Below are 23,911 nucleotides of genomic sequence, written 5' to 3'. Positions count from 1 at the left end.
CTCCACAGCTCCACTGACCTCTCAATAGTCGACAGACGATCCGGCAATGGCGCCGCTCCATCCTACAGGGAGGAGATACGATGCTCAGTCTCCTTCACCCTCTCTCTAAGACACTGCACGTCATGGCGGAGAAGGCCAAGGTCCACCCTCACCTCATCAATCTTTCCAGTCAAGGAGGTAGTGGATGATGTGATGGCCTGTAAGAGTTGTTCATACATCTGTTTCAAGGGGAGTTCATCCTCCGTGACAGACTACTCCTGAGTACTAGTAGAGAAATGACCACGCGGCAGTTTTCTCAGCATCTAAGAGACTTGGGCGCCATTTTGGGATCCGTCCCTCGCATATCCTCGGAGTTTCTCCGCTGCAGAGGACTGCTTTGTCGGTCCCATAATTCTCACCCTCTGGTACACAAGCTGTAAGCCGTCACTGGCAATGAAAATGGCTTCAGGATATCTGCAGGATTACTACTAAGTACAAACGCGGGAGCTCCTTCTAAGTGCGACCGCTCATGCCGCTAGCTGGCCACACCCCCCTTGTTTACTACTTTTACACAGTAAAAACACATTTTTTTCAAAATTATTTGTTTTTGCGTCTCCATATTTGAAGAGCCATAACTTTTTATTTTTTCGCCGATGCAGTTGTAGTAGGAGGGCTTTTTTTTTGCAGTACGACTTGTAGTTTTTATTGGTACCATTTTGGAGTTGATGCGACTTTTTGATCACTTTATCACATTTTTTTTAAGGCAGGATTCACAGAAAACAGCAATTTTACTATTGTTTTTTATTTTATTTTTTACTGCGTTTACCGTGCAGGTTAAATTATGTAATTGCTTTATAGTCGGAGTCGTTACGGAAGCGGCGATACCAAATAGGTGTAACATTTTTGATTTATTTTGTTTTTTTAACCCCTTTAGGACACAGCCTGTTTTGGCCTTGTGGACACAGATGATTTTTTCAAATCTGACATGTGTCACTTTATGTGGTAATAACTCCGGAACGCTTTTACCTATCCAAGCGATTCTGAGATTGTTTTCTCGTGACATATTGTACTTTATGTTAGTGAAAAAATTTGGTCGATAAATTCAATATTTATTTGTGAAAAACTTCAAATTTTAGCAAAAATTTGCAAAAATTAGCATTTTTTTAAATTTAAATGTATTTGCTTGTGAAACAGATAGTAATACCACACAAAATAGTTACTAGTTAACATCCCCCATATGTCTACTTTATGTTTGCATCATTTTTTTTCACGCACTTTTATTTTTCTAGGACGTTACGAGGCTTAGAACTTTAGCAGCAATTTCTCATATTTTCAATAAAATTTCAAAAGGCTATTTTTTCAGGGACCAGTTCAGTTCTGAAGTGGCTTTGAGGGCCTTATATATTAGAAAGTCCCCATAAATCACCCCATTTTGAAAACTGTACCCCTCAAGGTATTCAAAACCACATTCAGAAAATATTTTAACCCTTTAGGCTTTTCACAGGAATTAAGGCAAAGTAGAGGTGAAATTTACAAATTTCATTTTTTTTGCCGAAATTCATTTGTAATAAAAAAAAAATCTGTAACACAGAAGGTTTTACCAGAGAAACACAACTCAATATTTATTGCCCAGATTCTGCAGATTTTAGAAATATCCAACATGTGGCCCTAGTGTCCTAATGGACTGAAACACAGGCCTCAGAAGCAAAGGAGCACCTAGTGGATTTTGGGGCCTCCTTTTTTTAGAATATATTTTAGGCACCATGTCAGGTTTGAGGAGGTCTTGTGGTGCCTAAACAGTCGAAACCCCCCCCCCCAAAGTGACCCCATTTTGGAAACTACACCCCTCAAGGCATTTTTCTAGGGGTATAGTTAGCATATTGACCCCACAGTTTTTTTGCAGAATTTAGTGGAATTAGTCTGTGAAGATGAAAATCACCTATTTTTCTGTGGAAACATAGAATTTTTTCATTTTTACAAGGAATAAAGGAGAAAAAGCACCCCAAAATTTGTAAAGCAATTTCTCCCGATTACGGCAATACCCCATATGTGGTCCTAAACTGATGTTTGGACCCACAGCAAGGCTCAGAAGGGAGGGAGCGCCTTTTGGATTTTGGAGAGCAGATTTTGCTGGATTGGTTTTCAGTGCCATGTCGGGTTTGCAACGCCCCGGAGGGACCAAAACAGTGGAAACCCCCCAAAAGTGACCCCATTTTGGAATCTACACCCCTCAAGGAATTTTTCTAGGGGTATAGTGAGCATTTTGGCCCCTCAGGATCTTTTTTAGAGCTAAGGTGACCAAAAAACAGCGATTTTGGCGCTTTCAATTCTTTATTTATTACAGCGTTCACCGTGCGCAATAAATTAAGTTTTAAATTATTCTGCCGGTCGGTACGATTACGCCGATACCATATGTGTATAGTTTTTTTTACGTTTTGCAGCGTTTGCACAATAAAATTACGTTTCTATAAAATAATTTATTTTCTGGGAATCGCTATTCTGAGCCGTAACTTATTTAGGTTTTCGTCAAAAAAAGCTGTGGGAGGTCTTGTTTTTTTGCGGGACGGGTTGTAGTTTTTATTGGTACCATTTTGGGGTAAATGCGACTTTTTGATCACTTTTTATTCTATATCTTGGGAGGGGTGGTGACCAAAAAATAGCGATGCTGACAGTCTTCCGTTTATTTTGTTTGCGGCGTTCACCGTGCGGAAAAATTAACATTATAGTTTCATAGATTGGGTCGTTACGAACGCGGTGATACCAAATATGTGTACTTTTTTTTAACGTTTTCATTTTTTCCCTATAATAAATGACTTATTATAGGAAAACAAAACCTTTTATTTTTACACTTTTATAAAACATTTTTATTAACTTTTTACACTTTATATTTTTGTTTATTAACTTTTTTTTTACTTTTTACACTTTATTTTTTTGACCTGCAGCTCTGATCGCTGCTGGAATACATTACACTACCTAGGTAGTGTAATGTATTCCAACTGTCAGTGTGACGTCACAGTCACTCTGACAGTTGGTCTACGAGGATCAGCAGAGGCTGATCCTCATAGGCTGACACATACATGGCAGACTTGGGGGCCGTTGTCTGGCCCCCGGGTGCCATCACAAGCATCAGAAGCCCCCACGATTGCATGGGGGCTGCTGATGCGCTACAAACCCGCTACATGCGGAGATCGCAATCGAGCCCCGCATGTAACGAGTTAATTGCCGAAATCAGCGGCAATGAGCCGCTGATCAGCAACACTGGAGAGTGTCAGCTGTCGGGGACAGCTGATCTCCAAGTTCCCGATGCACACTGTCGCCGACAGTGTGCATCGGGAACGACACAGTGACTTCCTGTCACAGCCGAAGGTTGGTCCTGATGGGCTTCCGTCCATGGCAGACCCGGAAGCCATTGTTTGGCTTCCGTTTGCCATACTAACTATCGGCAGACCCCGCGATTTCGGATGGGGGTCTGCCGATATGTTAGAAACCCCTAAAATTCGGCGATTGCACCCGATCGCCGAATTTAAGGGGTTAATGCGCCCAAATCAGCGGCAAAGGACCGTTGGCCGGCAAGAGGGGAGTGTCAGCTGTCGGCGACAGCTGACCTCCCGGCTCCCGGTGCACACTGTCGCCGACAGTGTGCACCGGGATTAACTCAGTAACTGTACGTCCTCGTGCGGGAAGTAACCTCCCGCGAGGACGGACAGTTACGTCCTGGTGCGGATAGGGGTTAATAGTAAAGCATTTTGTAAGGGGAAAAAGTGGGTTTTTAATTTTTTTATATTAACTTCATTAAACTTTTTTTAGTAGTCCCACTAGGGGACTTATATATTTGAACATCCAATCGCTTTTATAATACACTAATACTTTTGTATTGCAGTGTATTACTGCCTGACCGTTTAAAACGGACAGGCATCTGCTAGGCAATGTGTAACGTCTATGGCCGCGGTCTGTCCTTCTAACTTTGCCCTTGATGACCGCGGCCATGGACGTCCTGCTGTGTCGTACCCGTGTGAGGCGCCCGCACTCACTTCCGGATATCGAGCCTGTCTCCCGGAGGGTGTTCATGAGTTGAATATGATGACGGCCCTTTAAAAGCGAGCACAAGCGCGTGGGCGCACCTGAAAATCATCATTATCAACTCATGAACTCCAGGGTCACCGCCCTTCTTATCCCCGCCTGAGCGTTGTTGTAGTTTCCCTTAGTCTGTCTTGCAAATGGTCTCCTAAGTGTCTTCCAGCTTCCCAGTGTTTCCCTTTTCTGTATCCTGTTTCCCGTGCCATCTGTACCATCCTGGTCTACTGCCGTGCTGAGCTGTTGTCGGGTTGTGCTGCATCTCCACGCCTATTCTACTACTCCACGCCTGACGTCTACCTGCTGCCTGGTCCCAGCCGAGCCTGCCTTGCTACTGTCTACACTGCCTCAGGTACCCTTTCTGGACTGTAAGACTCTGTACCATACCTGTTTGGCCAGCTGCCATCCCGCCCCGCAGTACGGCCTAGTAGGTCCACACCCCGCCCCGTGACACCATGCCTCTGGCATGACCTAGCAGGCATTCACTACAGGCAGACCTAGGGGTCTTTATTAGGCCCCCGGCTGCCATCAGAGACACAGACACTGTACTCTTATAGCCGGGTGCCGGTGGGATGAGAGGGAGCTCCCTCCCTCTCTCCAAAACCACTCAGATGCGGCGCTCGCTATTGAGCGCTGTATCTGAGGGGTTAAACGGGTGAGATCGATACTTATATCGATCTCACACGTTGGAGCAGGGATGCCCCCAGCCACCTCTGAGAGCAGGAACATTTAACCCCTTAATGACCGGGCCATTTTGCACGTTAATGACCAAGGATTATTTTTTGCTTTTTCATGGTCGCATTCCAAGAGTCGTAACTTTTTTTTTATTCCGTCGACATAGCCGTATAAGGGCTTGTTTTTTGCGGGACGAGTTGTATTTTGTAATTGTACCATTTTTAGATGCTTATAATATATTAACTTTTATTAACTTTATTTTAGGAGAGTATTGAAAATAAGCAGCTATTCCAGCATTCATTTTACGCCGTTTACTATGCAGTGTAAATAACATGTTCACTTTATTCTATGGGTCGGCACAATTACGGGGATACCAAATATGTAAAGGTTTTATAGGTTTTTAGAAAAAAATTACTTGTTTTTGCATCGCCGCATTCCAAGAGCCGTAACGTTTTTATTTTTCCGTCGATGTGGCCGTATGGGGGCTTGATTTTTGCGGGCCAATGTGTAGTTTTCATTAGTATTATTTTGGGGTACATAGGACTTATAGATTAACTTTTATTTAATTTTTTTATGGGGGGAATGGGAGAAAAGAGCGAATTTTGACGTTGTTTTTTGCGTTTTTTTTGGACGCCGTTCATCCGGCAGTTGAATTAATGTGTTCATTTTATTGATCAAGTTGTTACGATCGCGGGGATACCATATATGTGTATGTGTGATTTGTTTTGACACTTTTACTAAATAAAATATTTGATTTTCACTGTAATAATTATTATTTTTTTTCACCAACTTTATTTAACTGATTGACATTTTTTTTTTTAGTCCCACCAGGGGACTTCACTATGCGATCTGCTGATCGCATATATAATGCTTCGGTATACTTAGTATACCAAAGCATTATTGCCTGTCAGTGTAAAACTGACAGGCAACCTGTTAGGTCATGCCTCCGGCATCGCCTAACAGGCAGATGCTGAAGGCAGACCTGGGGGTCTTTGTTAGACCCCCGCTGCCATGGAAACCCGACGGCGACCCGCGATTTCTTTGCGGGGGCGCCGATGGGGTGACAGAGGGAGCTCCCTCCCTCTGTCAAACACATTAGATGCCGCTGTCACTATTGACAGCGGCATTTAATGGGTTAAACTGCCGGAATCGGAGCGCACTTCAATTCCGGCAGTTGCAGCAGGAGCCAGGCTGTGTATAACAGCCGTGCTCCTGCCGCTGATCGCGTGGGTACAGTCTCAGTACCCGCACCATCACAGGACGGATATATGAGGTCGAAGATTTTATTCCAGAGCTTCGACGGGATGTACAATCACATTCACTGGCTGTGATAGCCCTTCAGGCTAAGGCAGATGATTTGGAGAATCGGCTACGCAGAAATAACGTGCGCTTGGTTGGAGTGCCGGAGAAAGTGGAGGGCACTAACTCGGATGAGTTTTTTTGAAAAATGGCTGCTGGAACAGTTTGGCCGAGAGGAACGTTCCCCTTTATTTGCTGTCGAGAGGGCGCACAGAGTGCCTACCAGACTGGGACCGCCGGGGAGACCCCGAGACCGGTATTAGTGAAGCTGCTGCAGTATAAGGACAGAGATTGGATATTGCGGAAGGCCAGGGAGCGGCAAGATATATCCATCAATGGTGTTCGTGTCCTTTTTCCGGATTTCTCTGTGGACGTGCAGAAAAAGTGGTTGCAATACTGGGACATTAAAAAACGCTTACGAGACCTGAACATTCAATATTCTATGATGTATCCGGCTAAATTGCGAGTGGTTGCTTTTGGGACTGCTTCCTTTTTTGAGACGCCTAGGGAGGCTGCCAGATGGCTGGACTGCAACGAGAGTCGACTGCGGAGACCTTCTGGAGTGGAGGACGCGTGATTGCCCGCTTCGGTGGTGAAGTTCGGAGGAAATGCTGTTTTTTGTGGGACTGTAGTATTCTACACTATGTTCTGTTGTTTTCATCTGTGCGCGCACCCTTAAATTGAGCTCAGCAGAGCGATATCCTTTACAAAGCTATTGTACTTGATAGAACTGGTATTATGGGTCAACTACTGGGTAACAAACTTCACTGTAATATCTGCTGATTGTGTGGGATTGTTTATTACCTATGCATAAGAGTGGGAGTCACCACTTGCTGGGAGTGGTGAGAACGTTACATGCTCAGGTTAGATGTGTATGTAAGGCATGTTGTATGTTCACACTCAGGTGTGCTTCTGTTGGATAGGAGGGACAGTATATGTTGCTTTGACCCTTTTCAGAGGGGAGGTTTTGTTGGGGGGGTGAGGGTGCACGGCACAGTATCTCTGTCAAAGTGGTTCGGCTCAGTAGCAGACTTCTTTATGCTATGATGCTTGATGGGGTCGGTTAAATGTATATCGTGGAATGTCCGGGGACTAAGGGAAACTAGGAAACGCCAGGCGATTTTTGACAACAAAATGCCCTGATTGTGGGGTTACAGGAGACGCATTTGACTAGGGATTCGGTGTCCTTATTGCATAGAGTCTGGATCGCTCATGGGTTTCACTCCTTGCATATGACTTATTCTAGGGGGGTGAGTCTGCTGATACATAGGAGTCTTCCTTTTGTTTGTCATTCTTCATTCACTGATGGGGAGGGGCGGTTTGTGGGTGTGCATTGCACCATATATCATTGGAAATGTATTTTAGTGGTATTGTATATCCCTCCTCCTTATTCTACCACAGTACTTAAGAAAGTTATGGAAAAACTCAACATTGCCTGAGGTGCCGTTACTCCTGATGGGGGACTTTAATGTGGTGATGCACGAGGGGTTGGATAGATTTCATAGGGGTGGGGGGGGGGGGACAAGGGGAGGACATGACAGCATTTGGGAGGTCAATTGTGGAAATGGGACTACAGGATATTTGGAGGGATTAACACCCAGGGGTGCGCCAGTACTCGTGTGCATCGTCCACGTTTCAATCACTTTCTCGTGTTGATTTGATTGTATGTTCAGCTTCGGCAGTGTATCATGTCGCACAAATAGAATATTTACAGAGGGCGTTGTCGGACCACTCTCCTTTGGCGGTGACGCTGGAAGTGGGTGAACGGCCTGTCAGAAGTTCTGGGAATTGGAAGCTGAATGCGTTTTTGTTGAAATTGATGGATGGCAAGGAGTTACGAGACCTGATAAGGGAATATTTTACTTTTAATGCTGATTCGGTACCACAGGGGGTTTTATGGGACGCTATGAAGGCATGGCTGAGAGGAGTGTTTATCCAGAATATTAAGCGGATCAAAACAAGGTCTCGGCAATTGGGGGACAGTCTGATGGAACAGGTGGCAGAAACAGAAGGGAGACACGTGGAAGAGGGTTCAGAGGATACACTTAGACATTGGGTTGAGGCTCAGACGCTGTTGAAAAATCACCAACTGGCGACGGCTGATAATAAACGACTATTTCTTAAGCAGAAATATTATGAAGAAGGGGAGACTGCTGGGAGAATGCTCGCTAGGATGGCACAGCCACAAGGGGGCAATAACTTCATCCATGGCCTTAGGGGGGGGGGGGGTGGAGACAGACACGGGGCAAATTCTACAAGTGTTTAAACAGTTTTATACTGACCTTTATACCTCGAGAGTGCATTACACTACACGGCAACTGGAGGATTATCTGGGGCACATTCAATTGTCTATTCTGGGTTCTGAGGCCAGAGACCGTTTGGAGGCACCTATTTCCCTGGAGGAACTGGAAGGGGCGATAGGGGATATGGCAAATGGGAAAGCTCCAGGTCCAGATGGTTTGCCTGGGGAAATATATAGGGAATATGGGAAGGAATTGGCTCCGCAATTCTTAAAACACTCTGCTGGATAGTTTTGTTGGAGGCAAATTACTAGATTCCTTATATGAAGCAACGATAGTAGTATTACCTAAGGAGGGGAAAGATAGCCAATTACCAGAATCCTATAGGCCGATATCTTTGCTGACATCAGACATTAAAATACTGGCAAAGGTTTTGGCGCTACGGGTGAATAAGGTGGTGCAGCAGGTTGTGCACGACGACCAATCGGGGTTCATGCCATCCAAGTCAACGGCTGTAAATCTTAGGCGGTTATTCCTCAATCTTCAGGCAGTAACGGATGACCCTGTGGGGAGAGCGGTGCTAACACTAGATGCTGCTAAAGCGTTTGACTGTGTAGAATGGGGGTATTTATGGAAGGCTATGGACAAGATGGGATTTGGCCCTAATTTTGTGAAGTGGGTACAGTTGCTATACGTGGCTCCTACGGCCCGAATACGGGTGAATGGAGCGCTGTCTGGAAGGTTTCCGTTGGCTAGGGGAACGCGCCAGGCGTGTCCACTGTCACCATTGCCATTTGCTCTGGCAGTGGAACCATTAGCGTGTCTCATAAGACAGGAGGAGCGCATACGGGGTTTGAAATATAGGGAAATGGAGGAAAAAAATCTCTCTATATACGGACGATATTTTGATATACCAGACAGACACTGAGAACACTCTGGCGTTGGTACTGGACACAATCACTAGATTTGGCGTATTTTCAGGATTAAATATTAACTGGAGCAAGTCAGCTCTTATGCCACTTGATCCGGTCAATATTGTGGACAATGGAGTGGGACCCCGTGTTCCAGTAGTATCAAAGTTTACATACTTGGGGGTTAAGGTGACGTCTCGGGTTAACGACTATATGACCTTAAATGTTTTGCCACTGTTGCCCAAGGTTAAAGATAAGGTGGAGACCTGGAATAGGCTACCTCTTTCTGCTGGGGGGAAGACCAACTAATCAAGATGATTCTTATGCCCCAGGTACTGTACATTCTCCATAATTCCCCGGTATGGATACCCAAACATTGGTTTAGACGAATGCATAATCTCTTTCGGGAACTGGTCTGGAAAAAAGGGGTTCCAATAATAAAATTGGAGAAACTACAATTGCCAAAATATGAAGGGGGTGTTGCTCTGCCGAATGCCTGGATATACTACTTGGCTGCTAATAGCCAACATTTTAAAGGATGGGAGGACACAGAGAACTGGGGATCTAGTGCACGCTTATTGTCGTATGTGGCGGGAGGGCTTAATCCGCTGGAGGGGCTGGAAGCGCATACCTACAAGAGAATAGCAAGTACTAAACCGACATTGCTCCTGATACATAAAGTATGGTGGCAATGTAAACAGATCTTGAGCATAGGGATGTGTACTAAATATACTCCCATATGGCATAATCCGGTTCTGTGGGAATTCTATCAATTGGAGGGCATGCAAAAATGGGAAATGGCAGGGGTTGTACGACTTAGTCACTTGTATAATGATACTGTACTACGGTCCTTTCAGCAGTTGAAAGACCAATTCCAACTGGAACACAGTATATTCTACCAATATCTGCAGATACGTCATGCCCTGAAGGCGCAGGCGGCTGTGGTGGACCTGACGATTTGTGCAATGGGGGTCTTAGAATATGTGGTTAAGGCAGACACATCTAAAAGGTCTGATCTCGATGGTTTATAAGAAAGGGCTTGTTATCCAAACACTTGGGAGATCCTATGGAGCTGGTGAGAGTGAAATGGGAGCGGGATATAGGCTCTTTGCCCAAAGAAGAGTGGGAGGAGATCTTAGCGTCATCTTACCATCTTTATCTCAGTATGGCGCAGAGGAGGTCGCAACTTTTCTTGATACATCGAGTGTACCGCACCCCGTGGGTGCTAAAACAGATGGGGATCAGATCGGATGCTAAGTGTCCTAGGTGTCCGGAGAACGCGGACATTTATCATATGTTCTGGACATGTGGGGCCTTGCGGACCTTATGAGGGGAGATATTGGAATTGATAAAAAAAGGTATATGGTATGGAATTGGCAGCAGATCTAAAAGGTGTTGTTGCTGGGGTTTGTGGGAGAACTGGGGGGGTGACAGGTTGGAATGTTTGGCAATTGAATTTTTTTTATATCAGACTAGAAAGTGCATCGCTAAACACTGGTTGGATGTGGAGCCTCCCGTGCAGAGGGAAATTGTGGGAATGCTAAATCACAATATTCTGATGGAGTATAAAATATTTTCGAAAAGGGGTAATGTGAAGAAATTTGATAAGCAGTGGGGAAGATGGTTGGCTTGCCCCGAGGTGTTGTCATCTGAACTGAGCAGAATACGGACGCAAGTCTTATAAGGGATCATTTGTAGTCACATCAAGAGCAGACTGGGGAGGAAATGTTGGGTCCTGCTAATGGAACTGATCTTGTACTAAGTGTAACTGTTAGAGATGCTGATAGGGGGCTGTGCAGGGGTTGAGGGGGGGATGTAATGTTGGGATGTTTCTGGAAATGTTGTATATGATGCTGATTCAGTTGTTATCGGACTGTCAATGTCTTATTGTTCTTGTTAATGAACATTGGATTGATTTAATATCGTTAAAAGGGGCTACGGGTGTCATTGTCATGGAGGATTTGTCTGTTTTTGTTTCCTGACTACGGTCTGTAAATTTATGTCGGCGTTTGCTTGGATTTGTGCAGCAACGACGTGAATTTACAGTATCTGCTCTCCCAGCGGTTGGATCCTCCACAGTGCCACTAACTCCCGGATTGGGCTGCTAAAAACTGCTTCTGGTCTGGAGACATCATTGGGACCTGATTGGTTAAGGTCCTGATCATGTGATGGCCATGATAACCAATCATAGGCATCACAGGGAAAGTTTGTTGTAGTAACAAACATTCCTGGGGATCTGAATAATTTAGGACTCTGTCTCTCCAGTCAGAGCGATCAGAGGAGAGACAGCGTTACATAAAGTACAGCGAAAATGCTACAATCGACACAGATAGAACCACCCCTCCAGTTTATACTTTCTATTAATCACTTGTTAGGTAGGATTTACATTATGTGTACAGGAGTAGTTTTTTGTGCTGGTTACTGCGGAAAAAGCATACCCTTAGGCCTCATGCCCACAAACGTATTTTTGTCCTCCCGTAAATACTGGCGTAAATACGGGTCCTTGGTCACACGTATTCGACCCGTATTGCACCAGTATTTACGGACCCGTGCCCGTAAATACGGGTCCGGTGTCACCCGTATTCCACCCGTATTTACGGGCACATTTTCGCTGCAAAATTACACTTCAGTAATCGGCAGCCCTTCCCTCTATCAGTGCAGGATAGAGAGAAGGGACAGCCCTTTCCACAGAAAAAGTAAAAGAAATTCATACTTACCCGGCCGTTGTCTTGGTGACGTGTCCCTCTCTTGACATCCAGTCCGACCTCCCTGGATGACGCAGCGGTCACATGGGCTGAAACGTCATCCCAGGAGGCCGGACTGGAGGAAGAAGCAGGGAGTTCTGGATAAGTATGAACGTCTTTTTTTTTTTTTTACAGGTTGCTCTATATTGTGATCGGAAGTCACTGTCCAGGGTGCTGAAACAGTTACTGCCGATCGTTTAACTCTTTCAGCACTCTGGATAGTGACTATTTACTGACGTCGCCTAGCCTCGCTCCCGTAATTACGGGTGCACACACGTAGTCACCCGTAATTACGGGAGCCCCATAGACTTCTATGGGCTGCCCATGCCGTAATTACGGCCTGAAAAAGGACATGTTCTATATTTTTCAACGGCACGGGCACCTTTCCGTAAGCACACGGGGAGGTACCCGTGGCCAATAGAAGTCCATGGGCCCGTAAAAACGTGCCGTAATTACGGCCGTTTTTACGTTCGTGTGCATGGGGCCTTAGAATAAGTAATTAGGATATTGTTCGTAATAAGTTAGGGTAAAGGTTAGGGTAATATTAGCTAATATATATTGGAGTAGAGATTTAATTTTTATTAAATTATTAATTGGTAGACTACAATCATTTTTATATTATTTTTTACAATTCATAAAACCATTTACATAGATAATTTTTTTACTATATGTGTCTATAAGTAATTTGATAGGACGTGCTATGCCGAAGATGAATTGCTGTATTGTAAGTGCTGTTAATAGGGCATATGGAAAGGGGTTGTCTATGTCTAAAACAACCCATTGAATCTAGGATTGCTTGATATTTTGTACGAGTAAATCCAGATACAGGTGAAGAACCTTATGAATAACCAGTATTATGAGAGGAAATGTTTGCTAATCCTAACCCCTTCTCAAAATAATAAAGAAAAATTCTGTTCCATTACCGGGACTTAACAGGAAAAGCTAGAATCCAGTTCTCACAAACAAGATACAAAAGGTCACCAGCCCACTTCTTAAAACATAAAAGTCACCCATAAGTCCACCATTAGGCCTCATGCACACGAACGTAAAAACGCCAGTAATTACGAGCCGTAATTACGGGCCCATAGACTTCTATTGGCCACGGGTATCTTCCCGTACGCTTACGGGAAGGTGCCCGTGCCGTTGAAAAATATAGAACATGTCCTATTTCAGGCCGTAATAACGTCACGGGCAGGCCAATAGAAGTCTATTGGGCTCCCGTAATTACAGGTGACTACGTGTGTGCACCCGTAATTATGGGAGCGTTGCTAGGCTACGTCAGGAGATAGTCACTGTCCAGGGTGCTGAAAGAGTTAACTGATCGGCAGTAACTCTCAGCACCCGGGACAGTGACTACCGCTGGAGTTAATAGTATTAAAAGTTAACTTACCCAGAACTGTTCTGCTTCTTCCTTCAGTGTGTCCTCCCGGGATGACGTTTCATCCCATGTGACCGCTGCAGCCAATCACTGGCTGCAGCGGTCACATGGACTGCTGCATCATCCAGGGAGGTCGGACTGGATGTCAAGAGAGGGACGCGTCACCAAGACAACGGCCGGGTAAGTATGAATTTCTTTTACTTTTACTGCGGAATGGCCTGTCCCTTCTCTCTATCCTGCATTGATAGAGAGAAGGGGCTGCCGATTAGTGCAGTGCAATTTTGCAGCGAAAACGTGCCCGTAAATACGGGTGGAATACTGATGACACGGGACCCGTATTTACGGGCACGGGTCCGTAAATACTGGTGCAATACGGGTTGAATACGTGTGACCAAGGACCCGTATTTACGGGAGGACAAAAATACGTTCGTGTGCATGAGGCCTTACACAGTATTGTGCAAAAGTTTTAGGCAGTTGAGGAAAAATGTTGCAAAGTAAGAATGCTTTCACAAATAGAAGTGTTAAGTGTTTTTTTTTAATCAATTGACAAAATATAAACTGAATGAACAGAAGATAAATCTAAATCAAATTAATATTTGGTGTGACCACCCTTTGCCTTCAAAACAGCATAAATTCTTCTAGGTACACTTGCACACAATTTTTGAAGGAACTCGGCAAGGAGGTTGTTCCAAACATCTTGGAGAACTAACCACAGATCTTCTGTAGATGTAGGCTTCCTCAAATGCTTCTGTCTCTTCATGTAATCCCAGACAGACTCGATGATGTTGAGATCAGGGCTCTGTGGGGGCCATATCATCACTTCCAGGGCCCCTTGTTCTTCTTTAAGCTGAAGATAGTTCTTAATGACATTGGCTGTATGTTTGTGGTTGTTGTCCTGCTGCTGAAAGATTTGGAGTCAATCAGACGCCTCCCTGATGGTATTACATGATGGATAAGTATCTGCCTGTATTTCTTAGCATTGAGAACACCATTAATCCTGACCAAATCCCCAACTCTATTTGCTGAAATGCGGCCCAAAACTTGCAAGGTACCTCCACAATGCTTGACTGTTCCCTGCAGACACTCATTATTGTACCGATCTCCAGCCCTTCTGTGAACAAACTGCCTTCTGTTACAGACCAATATTTCATTCTGACTCATTAGTCCAGGGCACCTGCTGCCATTTTTCTGCACCCAAGTTCGAATGTTTTCGTGCATAGTCGAGTCGCTTGGTCTTGTTTCCACGTCGAAGGTATGGCTTTTTGGCCCCAATTCTTCCACAAAGACCACTTCTGGACAGACTTCTCTGAACAGTAGATGGGAGTACCTGGGTCCCACTGGTTTCTGCCAGTTCTGAGCTGATGGCACTGCTGAACATCTTCCGAATTCCTAGGGAAGCATGATGTGTCATGGATCTGCTGCAATAAGTTGCCTTGGCTGACCACGGCGTATACGGTCCTCAACGTTGCCGTTTCTTTGTGCTTCTTCAAAAGAGTTTGAACAGCACATCATGAAACCCCAGTCTGCTTTGAAATCTCTTCCTGGGAGAGACCTTGCGGTGCAGTATAACTACCTTGTGTCTTGTTGTTGGGCTCTATCTTGCCTTGGTGGACCTGTGACATGAAACAGTCTTCCACAACGTCATCTTTGTAGCAGAATTTGGCTATTCCGCACCCAGTTTTAAGCCTCCTACACAGCTGTTTCTGTTAAAGTTAATGACTATGTTAGAACCGTGATATGAAAATGATGATCATAATCACCTGTTTGGTATAATTGGTTAATCATACACCCAACTATAAACCTACAAAATACAAGAATTCATGCTGTTTTGAAGGCAAAAGGTGGTCACACCAATATTGATTTGATATATATTTCTCTTCTGTTCACTTTGTATTTTGTTAATTGATAGAAAAGAACAATTATTAACACTTCTATTTGTGAAAGCATTTTTCCACAACTGCCTAAAACTTTTGCCCAGTTTGTATATTTTCCAAAATACCCTTATTTGAATTCACAGGAAGTTTGTATAGCTCTTATTGGACATCTGACAAACATCAGTATTTTTCTTACACCAAAAGGATTATGAGGTTGACTTCTTGTGAACTGGAAAGTCTGTCTTACCTCCCCCTCCAGCAGTGACCTGATGCTCCGTGCATATGTCTCTACACGGTCGTCTCGAAGTTCAACAGAGTTAGGCTGATTCACACGCATACCAATTGGACCAGCAATCTTTTCAAAGGCGCTAATAAGATCTTTGACTTGAGTGAAGGCACGTTTAGGATATATTATTACCCAATACTGCAAGGGAACCTAAGGTAAAAACAAAAAATCATTCTTAAAATAAACTATACATACAATGCATTTAGCATATGGGGCTATATTTATCTGTAATTGGACTGTATTACACAACAGTTTATTACCGGCTGTACTTTGTACACATTGACATTAATTATTATGTCTGGATGTAGTGATTGTGTTGTACAATTTTGACAATCTATTTACAGATGGCAACAGCCCCTCTGAATAGGAGATCTCACTGCTGGGAGAACCATGATCAGCTCTTCACGGGCAGTGAGGTTGCAATGTTTGTGCCCTTTTTTTTACTGCTTTAACACTGAAGGAAAGGACATATAGTTACCCACTGCAATCAACAAGAAATTAAATCAGGGGCTACGCTCCAAAACCACTATATAGAAAACACTTGCTGAAACTAAGAAACTCCATTAAAGCTCTTACAGTCCTCTAAATGAATGACAAATGGTACGCACATCCAGTCTAGGATAAGGCACGATGCTATTTTTCTCTTTATTATAAAGCCCAGTTTTAAAATGCAACATTTGAAATCATTTAACACATGGACGTTGCAGTTTTTCACTGCTCCGCCAAGAGCCTTGATTGCAGATTCCGTCATATTTCACCAGAAGAATAACACAACCAGCATGAGGTGCTATTTTTCCCATCAATATGTTGGACGCTGTGATGGAGCCAACGGTCCTCATTATAAGTAATGGGGTCTGTTGGGCCCCATTGGTGTCCGTCGTGCAACGAAGTCCCGCTCCATTAACATAGGACCCTCTGGGACCCCTGTTCTCGGGATCGGTGGGGTCCCAGCAATCAGATCATTGTAAGAAAGCCCCCCTAAGCCTAGATGGGGGTGGTTAGTTAGAAGAAGTAAACTGTATTTTTTCTTGTTCAAATTGCTATTCGAGGGGCTCATGGACCGGTACTTGACACTGCGTGCACCGTTGGATTATGAATACAATAAGGGTTACTAATAGTTTTGTTGGTCTGCTGCCAATCTTTATTTCTTACTAGAAGGGAGTGTTTGCCTTGCCTGCTGAAAAAAACCCCACCCATCAGACACTTGTGGGTAACCTGTATAAGGCACCGAAATCGTTTAAACTTATTTTTCTAAGGTATGCTTTATTACTGCTGCTATACATGGATATGTTCTGAAATGTCTCCGTAACCCCTATTTAGGGTGATCAAAACTGAAGACAGGTTCCCATTAGCCAAAAAAGAAAACACAAACTAATTGTTACCACAGTGAAATAAATTTCCACAGCAATACATAAACATATAAGATGTTTTTGCCGTGTGCAATGGATCAAAGTGGAGAGTACAGGTGTATTGTGTAATACAAACCTCACATAAACTCCTTATGAGCAGATTGCATATCAAGTCTCTCAATGATCAAACATTGAGATGATCATTACACAGAATGAACCTCATGAACCTTAATTGATTGTAAAAATATTTTCAGGAAGTGCAATGTTGTAAAACATCTGGAAAGAGTTTCAGATATGTGTCCATATAAACATCAAGCCTCTACTATAGCTGACCTATGAAGGTAATATTAAACAAATACTAACCTTTTATATATCTAATTACAGAATGTTCGGCTCTTATTCATCCAGTGTCAGTAGTAAATAATACATATAGTTATGTAAATCTAATGACAAATAATATTCAGGGATGAACACACCATATAGGCAGCTCAGGCAACAGCAATGTAGCCATACAAAGGGGAGCCCCCACACCGATTAGCCTCTTCCTTCTAGCGCACTGGCTGTGTGAATCTACACAGGGCTCTCTCTCTCTGTCTCAAAAAACTAGCAATAAAGGGAGGGGTAAAAGAGCCATCAGTCAAACTGTCCTCCAATGGAGTATAGTGTATAAGTACTGTGTCTGGATTTAAAAGTGTGCTCATACACCAGAAGGGGAACCCATTTTATTTATGGCCATATCACTTCTATGTAGTCTCTAGCTGATATACATTATATGTTGAACATTCTCATAACAACATTCTCAGTTACAACAAAATATTGTCATTTATAAAAGTCACAATAGCTAAAAATGCCGAAGATGCATCGAATAAATATTTGCACCCTAAGGCCCCATGCACACGACCGAAATAAACTTCCGTGTTTGTGGACCGCAATTGCAGTCCGCAAAAACTGACCCATTCACTTCCATTGAACACGGACACTTTCAGTATCGCTACGGATGAGTGTCCGTGCCGTAGAAATGTTCAGAAAATTATGGAACATGTCCGTTTTTTTGCATTTTGCGGGTCGTGCTCCCATACTTTATATGGGAGCACGGCCCAAAAATGCGGGTGGCAGCAGGCTGTGCCTGCAATCGCGGGCCGTGATTACGGGCACGGCCGTGTGCATGGGGCCTAAAAGTGTCAAATATCAATCTAGATGACAGATAAATTGAACCCCCGCGACCCTGTCTATTTTTTGGGAGTCAGTTTTCAAAATCAATTCTTCAGGAGGCATCCTTTATACTGAAGTAGCACTTAAAAGGCTATGTACAACTTTGAAAACAGGTTTGTTTTTTAATAAAAATGTCTATCAGTGTGTTAGGTGCAACGTTCTAATCCGTTTTTTTTTTTAATTACTTTTTGAGATACAGCTGCTTTGTTTCCTGTATACAGAGCAACTGTATCTAGAACTGAAACCTGTATCCATCAGGTCAACGGCACTGACTGGTTCAGTGTCAGCGGGTCCTACGTGGATCCACCTGTTATTGATGACATTCTAAGTTATGAACTACTACGTTATATCAAGTCCAGAGTTTACCAAGAGCATGCTTGATAAAGGTCCTATTGTTGGGCAGAAACGTCGCTGTTTGTTGGCTGAATAAAACCACCAATTTTTGACATTTGGAGTGATGCAAGATTTCTACTTTTGTATATTGCTCTGTCCTTGGATCGGGACGACTTGCTTGGCACCTATACTTAGTGAGTGCTGCTGCGTTCTGTTGTTATATATATATTTACCCATAAAGGGTCTTATATTACCTTGCTGGCGCGTTTCTCCCGCAACTCCACGGAATATTCCCCTTCCTCCTCGCCTTGTTCCAACATGGCGCCCGCACAAACAGCGTGCAGACAGCCTCCCCTACGAGGGCCGTCCAGCCCTAGTGCCTGCGCCCCCTTAGTCAGCCTGTGCTGGCTATGTTTCTCTCCCAGAGACGGGAGTCCCACAATGAGAGTGGGGAATCAACAGATGCTCCCATGCTTTCTGAGCTGAGGTGATGGACATGTTGCAAGCACTCCCCACACGTGTGGTGCTGGAAGAACAGGTCTCCTGCCGTGAGGCGCAACATGCCAGGGACATCTCTGCCATTCACAATGACATTCAACAGCTCTGCTACAGTGACGAAGGTACAACAGCGTTCCAGACTTGGACAGCTCGCTTTCTAACATTACGACTACCTTGAAATCTCATTCTACTCTGCTGACCGATCTCACCCTGCATATTGTTGACTTGGAAAATCGGGGCCGCCGCAACAATATCAAAATACGTGGCTTGCCGGAGTCAGTGGGTAATGATGAATTGTGGCGTTCTGTCTCTGCTCTATTTTTCAAAATGTTGGATTTAACTGATGAGGATGACTTGGAGCTCGACAGAGTCCATAGGATCTATAGCCCCAGGTTGCAGGACCGGAATAAGAGTGGCCCGCGTGATGTGCTTTGCCGCGTTCACTTTTACCAACAAAAAGAAGCTCTTCTCTGAAAGGCGTGGGATGTGGGTCCCATTCCACATGCAGGGACGACTGTCAATTTGCTCCCAGATGTGTCACGTCGCACTCTTAATATGCGACGCACGGTGAAACCCTTGCTGGATAAGACCCGTGAGGCGGGTGGATCATACCGTTGGGGCCATCCTTTCCATATCATTCTACGGAAAGGGGGTGCAGAATTTGCTGTGTGAGCTCCGGAAGACCTACAGGAGGCCTTTATCTTTTTGGGAACAGATCCCGTTCCAATCCCGGACTGGACAATCCCTGGACTTTTTCTGCGGTCCCCTCAGCGTCCGAATGGGGATAGACCACCGAACCTTCCCAGACAAGTGGATCTGACTCGTCCGGCAGAACGTGCCTTGGAGGGGGCCCCCCAGGATGGGCACCCGATTACGCCTCCCACGGCCTGACCTTGTCCTCCCCCTCCTGGATTTGACGGGACTTTGTGAGTACTCTGTGGTCCCATCCCTGGACTGGGTTCTTGTTTTTTCTCCAATAGCGTTCTCTAAATGATGGGAGGACGGGGATATTGTGATCAGGACATACATGGATTTACATGTTTCTACCTGCCCTATTTCAACTGGTTTACTGTGTGACATGTAGGGGTTTGTAGAATCTTAGCTTACAGGGTTTCATAAGCTATCTCTCTCGACCACTTGAAGCCTCGTTGTCCAATATGTTAGGGCTGGGGCTTATATACTAATGTGTATCCATGGGATTGGTTTATCCACTGTACTGTGTCGGCCGCCTTACCTTCTGGGAGGCTCCATCCTCTCTCCCCCCTATTCCCGCAATTTCCTTTTTCTCCCTATCCCCTCCCCCCCTTCCTTCCCCTCTCCTCCCCCCCCTTTTTTTCCCTCTCTGCCCCCCCCCCCCTATTTTCCGGACTGGTATTGGGGTCCCTAGTTGGATCGTGTGTTCTCGCTTATTCCTGTGTTTCCCACTCCCCCCCATTTTTGGTATGCGCAATGTATATTCCTTATTTATTTCTATTTGATGTAACTTTGGTTTATTATGTCTCTTTGATGCAGTATACTCCTTATGCCGCCATGCCTTGGTCTCCTGCTGGAACACCTTGCTTTACTCTCTCCTTCTACGTTCCCCTGCAAATGTGGTCGGACACTGCCCAGCCGCTCAATTGCTGCTGGACAGTCTCCGTCCTTAAGGTTTTCCTGTTAAGTCCTTATAGCACTACTCTTGGTTCTTTCTCTTTCCTTTTCGCTTTTTCTCCTCTCTTCGTTCTCCCCCCCCACCTTCTAGGTACATGGATCTACTCAACACAGTATCTCTGAATGTCCAGGGCCTCAATCTCCCTGAGAAGCGTTCTGCACCCTGGACGTATGTGGATTGTCGCTGTGATGAAGCGGGACGATATCTGTTTGTCAAAGGTAAGATGGCAGAATCAACTTTTACGTATGGTACGGCGTATCTTCCCAACACTGGACAATCTTGTTTTTTGGATAACTTGCTCAGGGATGTAGAAGATTTTCTGGAGGGGGTGGTTGTCCTTGGAGGAGACCTCAACATGGAATTAGACCCCATATTGGATACCTCGACTGGATCCTCTCACTTGCCCTATATCTCCCTTAGAAAAGCAAAAGCCTCCTTGCATCATTTTCAATTAATTGAAACATGGCGCTTGCTCCATCCCTCCGACCGCGATTACTCCCATCTTTCTCACGTACATGACTCCTACTCACGCATTGATTACTTGTTCCTATCTCATACTCACCTTTCCTTGCTGCTCGGCGCATATTGATTCAATCTCTTTTTCGGATCCCGCTCTTATATCCATGTCTCTTTCCCTCCCGTCCTCTCAACCGCGTACTTGGAGATGGCGTCTGAATGACAGCCTTCTACAAGATCAAACCGTGGTGAAAGGTATTCGTACAGATCTTCAGGAGTTCTTCACTAATAACGCAATGTGAGAGGTATCGTCTCCTGTGGTATGGGAAACTCATAAATGCTTTATCCGAGGCACTTTCATTAAACATGGTGCCCGGCTCAAGCGCTCGAGGAATGCTGATTTCACAGACCTTCTATCCAAGATCGGCGCTCTAGAGAAAGCTCATAAACGATCCCTTGCGCTTCAAACTAAAGTTGAACTTTGCACACTACAGGAACAACTTAAAAGCTTATCTCTTTCTCACGCGAAGGCTTCCCTGGACAGATGTCGCCGCCATTTCTTCGAGTTTGGAAACAAACTGGGGAAGACTTTGGAGCGGGCTCTGCGCATACACAGAGCACGCTCGTTTATTCCTCTCATCTCGGATGAACGGGGTCACAAACATGCCCTTTCCTCACGTATTGCAGAAACATTCCAGGATTATTATGCTAAGCTTTATAAGATTACTCAGCCCCTTCAATCACAGGCCCTTGAGGAGCGCAAACTCTCCATAGATAATTATCTGCAACGGCCCGGCCTTCCCACCCTTTCCCACAACGCGGTTTCAATTTTGGAAGAACCTATCACACTTCCCGAGCTCGAACCCGCCGTTAAAGATTCTTGAACGGGTAAAGCCCCAGGCCCAGATGGACTCACATTAGCCTACTACAAAATATTTATGCCAGACCTTCAGACTCACTTTCTCTCTGCTTATAATTGGCTTGCCGCACATGCTACTTTACCTCCCGACACGCTCATGGCCCAAATTTCGGTTATCCCCAAAGTGGGTAAGGATCTCTCCCAATGTTCGAATTATAGACTCATTTCTCTGTTGAACGTCGGCCTTAAATTGTTTGCAAAAATCCTGTCAACCCGTCTTACTCCCCTATCGCAGCATATCATCCATCGTGACCAGGTTGGATTCATGCCCACCATAGAAGCTAGAGATAACACCACCAGGACTATTATCTCTCCTCCTCCTCTATCCCAGCCGTTCTTCTCTCCGCTGATGCCAAGAAGGCCTTCGACCGAGTGGATTGGGGGTTCCTTACCCAGACCTTAAAACATATAGGACTTGGATCCAACATGCTCCGATGGATTGGTAGTTTGTACTCAAGGCCCTCTGCGGCTGTCAATATTAACGGAGTCCTCTCGGACTATTTCCCTATTCTGAATGGTACCCGTCATGGCTGCCCCCTCTCCCCTCTTATTTTCATTCTCACACTGGAACCTCTCCTTCGATGCATTCGTCAGAATGTGGATATTACAGGAGTTCAGGTCGGGGACAATACCCATAAAATTGCCGCCTATGCCGATGACCTCTTATTTTTTCTTTCACAACCGTTAATCTCACTCCCCAATATTCTCGCTGAACTCTCCCGATACACGACCTTATCAAATTACAAGATCAATTTGCAGAAATCGGAAGCCCTCAACATTTCAATGCCACAGGTAGCTCTTGCTTCATTAGCAGCTTCCTTCCCGTTCAAGTGGTCCACGTCTACCTTACAATATCTGGGAGTTCACATCACCCCGCGTACGTTGGGACTCTACCAGGCCAACTTTCCTCGCCTACTGTCCCCTGTTAAAAAGACCTAAATAGATGGTCTATGGGTACCTATACGTGGTTTGGTCGCTGCTCAATACTAAAGATGAACGTTCTCCCTAGGATTCTTTACCTACTACAGGCCATGCCCATTTATATCCCTCGGTCCTTCTTCAGGGCAATTTGCCTCCCTCTTCTCCAAATTTGTGTGGAATAATAAAACAGCCAGAATCTCAAAGTTGTTGCTCTATAGACCCAAACGACAGGGGGGAATTGGATTACCTGATATCTATGCATACTATAGGGCTACCCACCTCACTAGGCTAGTGGATTGGCATCGTAATGCTGATACCAAACTTTGGGTTATATTGGAATCACACTTCTGCTCCTCGCCTCTCCACATATTGCCCTGGCTTCCCAATTCTTCTTTGCCCTCTCCATCTCACCCTACCGTTTCCACTACCTTGACAATAATCAGAAACTCTACTGGGTCCCAACTTCTACCCCGTCCTTCCCCGTTACTCCCGATATTGGGCCATCCTTCCTTCACACCAAGCCTGTCGTACCCTGTTTTTCAGAGATGGGCGTCTTTTGGACGATATCAGGCCATCCATTTTTTGACAGGGGAATCTTGGCCGACCTTGGAAGCTCTCGCTTCCACTCTGGACCCTTGTCCTTTGGGATTCTGGAAGGCAAACGAACTCCATCATTTCCTTGTCTCCCTCCCACCCCCCGCCGACCTGTCCCGTTCCATCATCCCATTGGAAACCCTTTGCTCGGGAACGGGTCCGGTGCGACATGCCCATTCCGCTATCTATGCCATGTTGGGCTCCTCTTCGACCCAGCCACCGCCTCCTTTTGTGGACAAGTGGGAGCGGGATTTGAATTTATCTCTTTCTGACTCCCAATTGACCAGGATTTATGATTTAACTCATGGATCGTCAATTTCTAGTCGTATCCAAGAGGCAGGATATAAACTTTTATCTCGATGGTACTATGTTCCGTCTAGACTCCATGTTATGTTCCCCAATGTCTCCTCTCTATGCTGGCGCTGCGGGTCTTCTGAAGGGACCCTTCTCCATATCTTCTGGGATTGTTCAGGGTTGTCTCATTTCTGGCAGGAAGTCTGGAGAATAACCTCCTCTTT

At 45.0% G+C, this 23,911-nt stretch overlaps 1 protein-coding gene across 2 annotated transcripts in view; it reads right to left on the bottom strand.

The window, feature by feature from the left end:
• Nucleotides 1-23,911, bottom strand: part of PIWIL2 (piwi like RNA-mediated gene silencing 2) — a 212,520-nt gene that overhangs the window by 72,867 nt on the left and 115,742 nt on the right. For both annotated transcript variants that reach the window (XM_075858869.1, XM_075858868.1), the window contains one exon: nt 15,422-15,610. In XM_075858869.1, the coding sequence (XP_075714984.1) occupies nt 15,422-15,610 (189 nt within the window). The remainder of the gene's footprint in view (nt 1-15,421; nt 15,611-23,911) is intronic.

This window comes from Rhinoderma darwinii, chromosome 3 (genome assembly GCF_050947455.1).
Source record: "Rhinoderma darwinii isolate aRhiDar2 chromosome 3, aRhiDar2.hap1, whole genome shotgun sequence".
NCBI lineage: Eukaryota > Metazoa > Chordata > Amphibia > Anura > Rhinodermatidae > Rhinoderma > Rhinoderma darwinii.
This window is presented reverse-complemented; position numbering and strand designations above follow the sequence as displayed.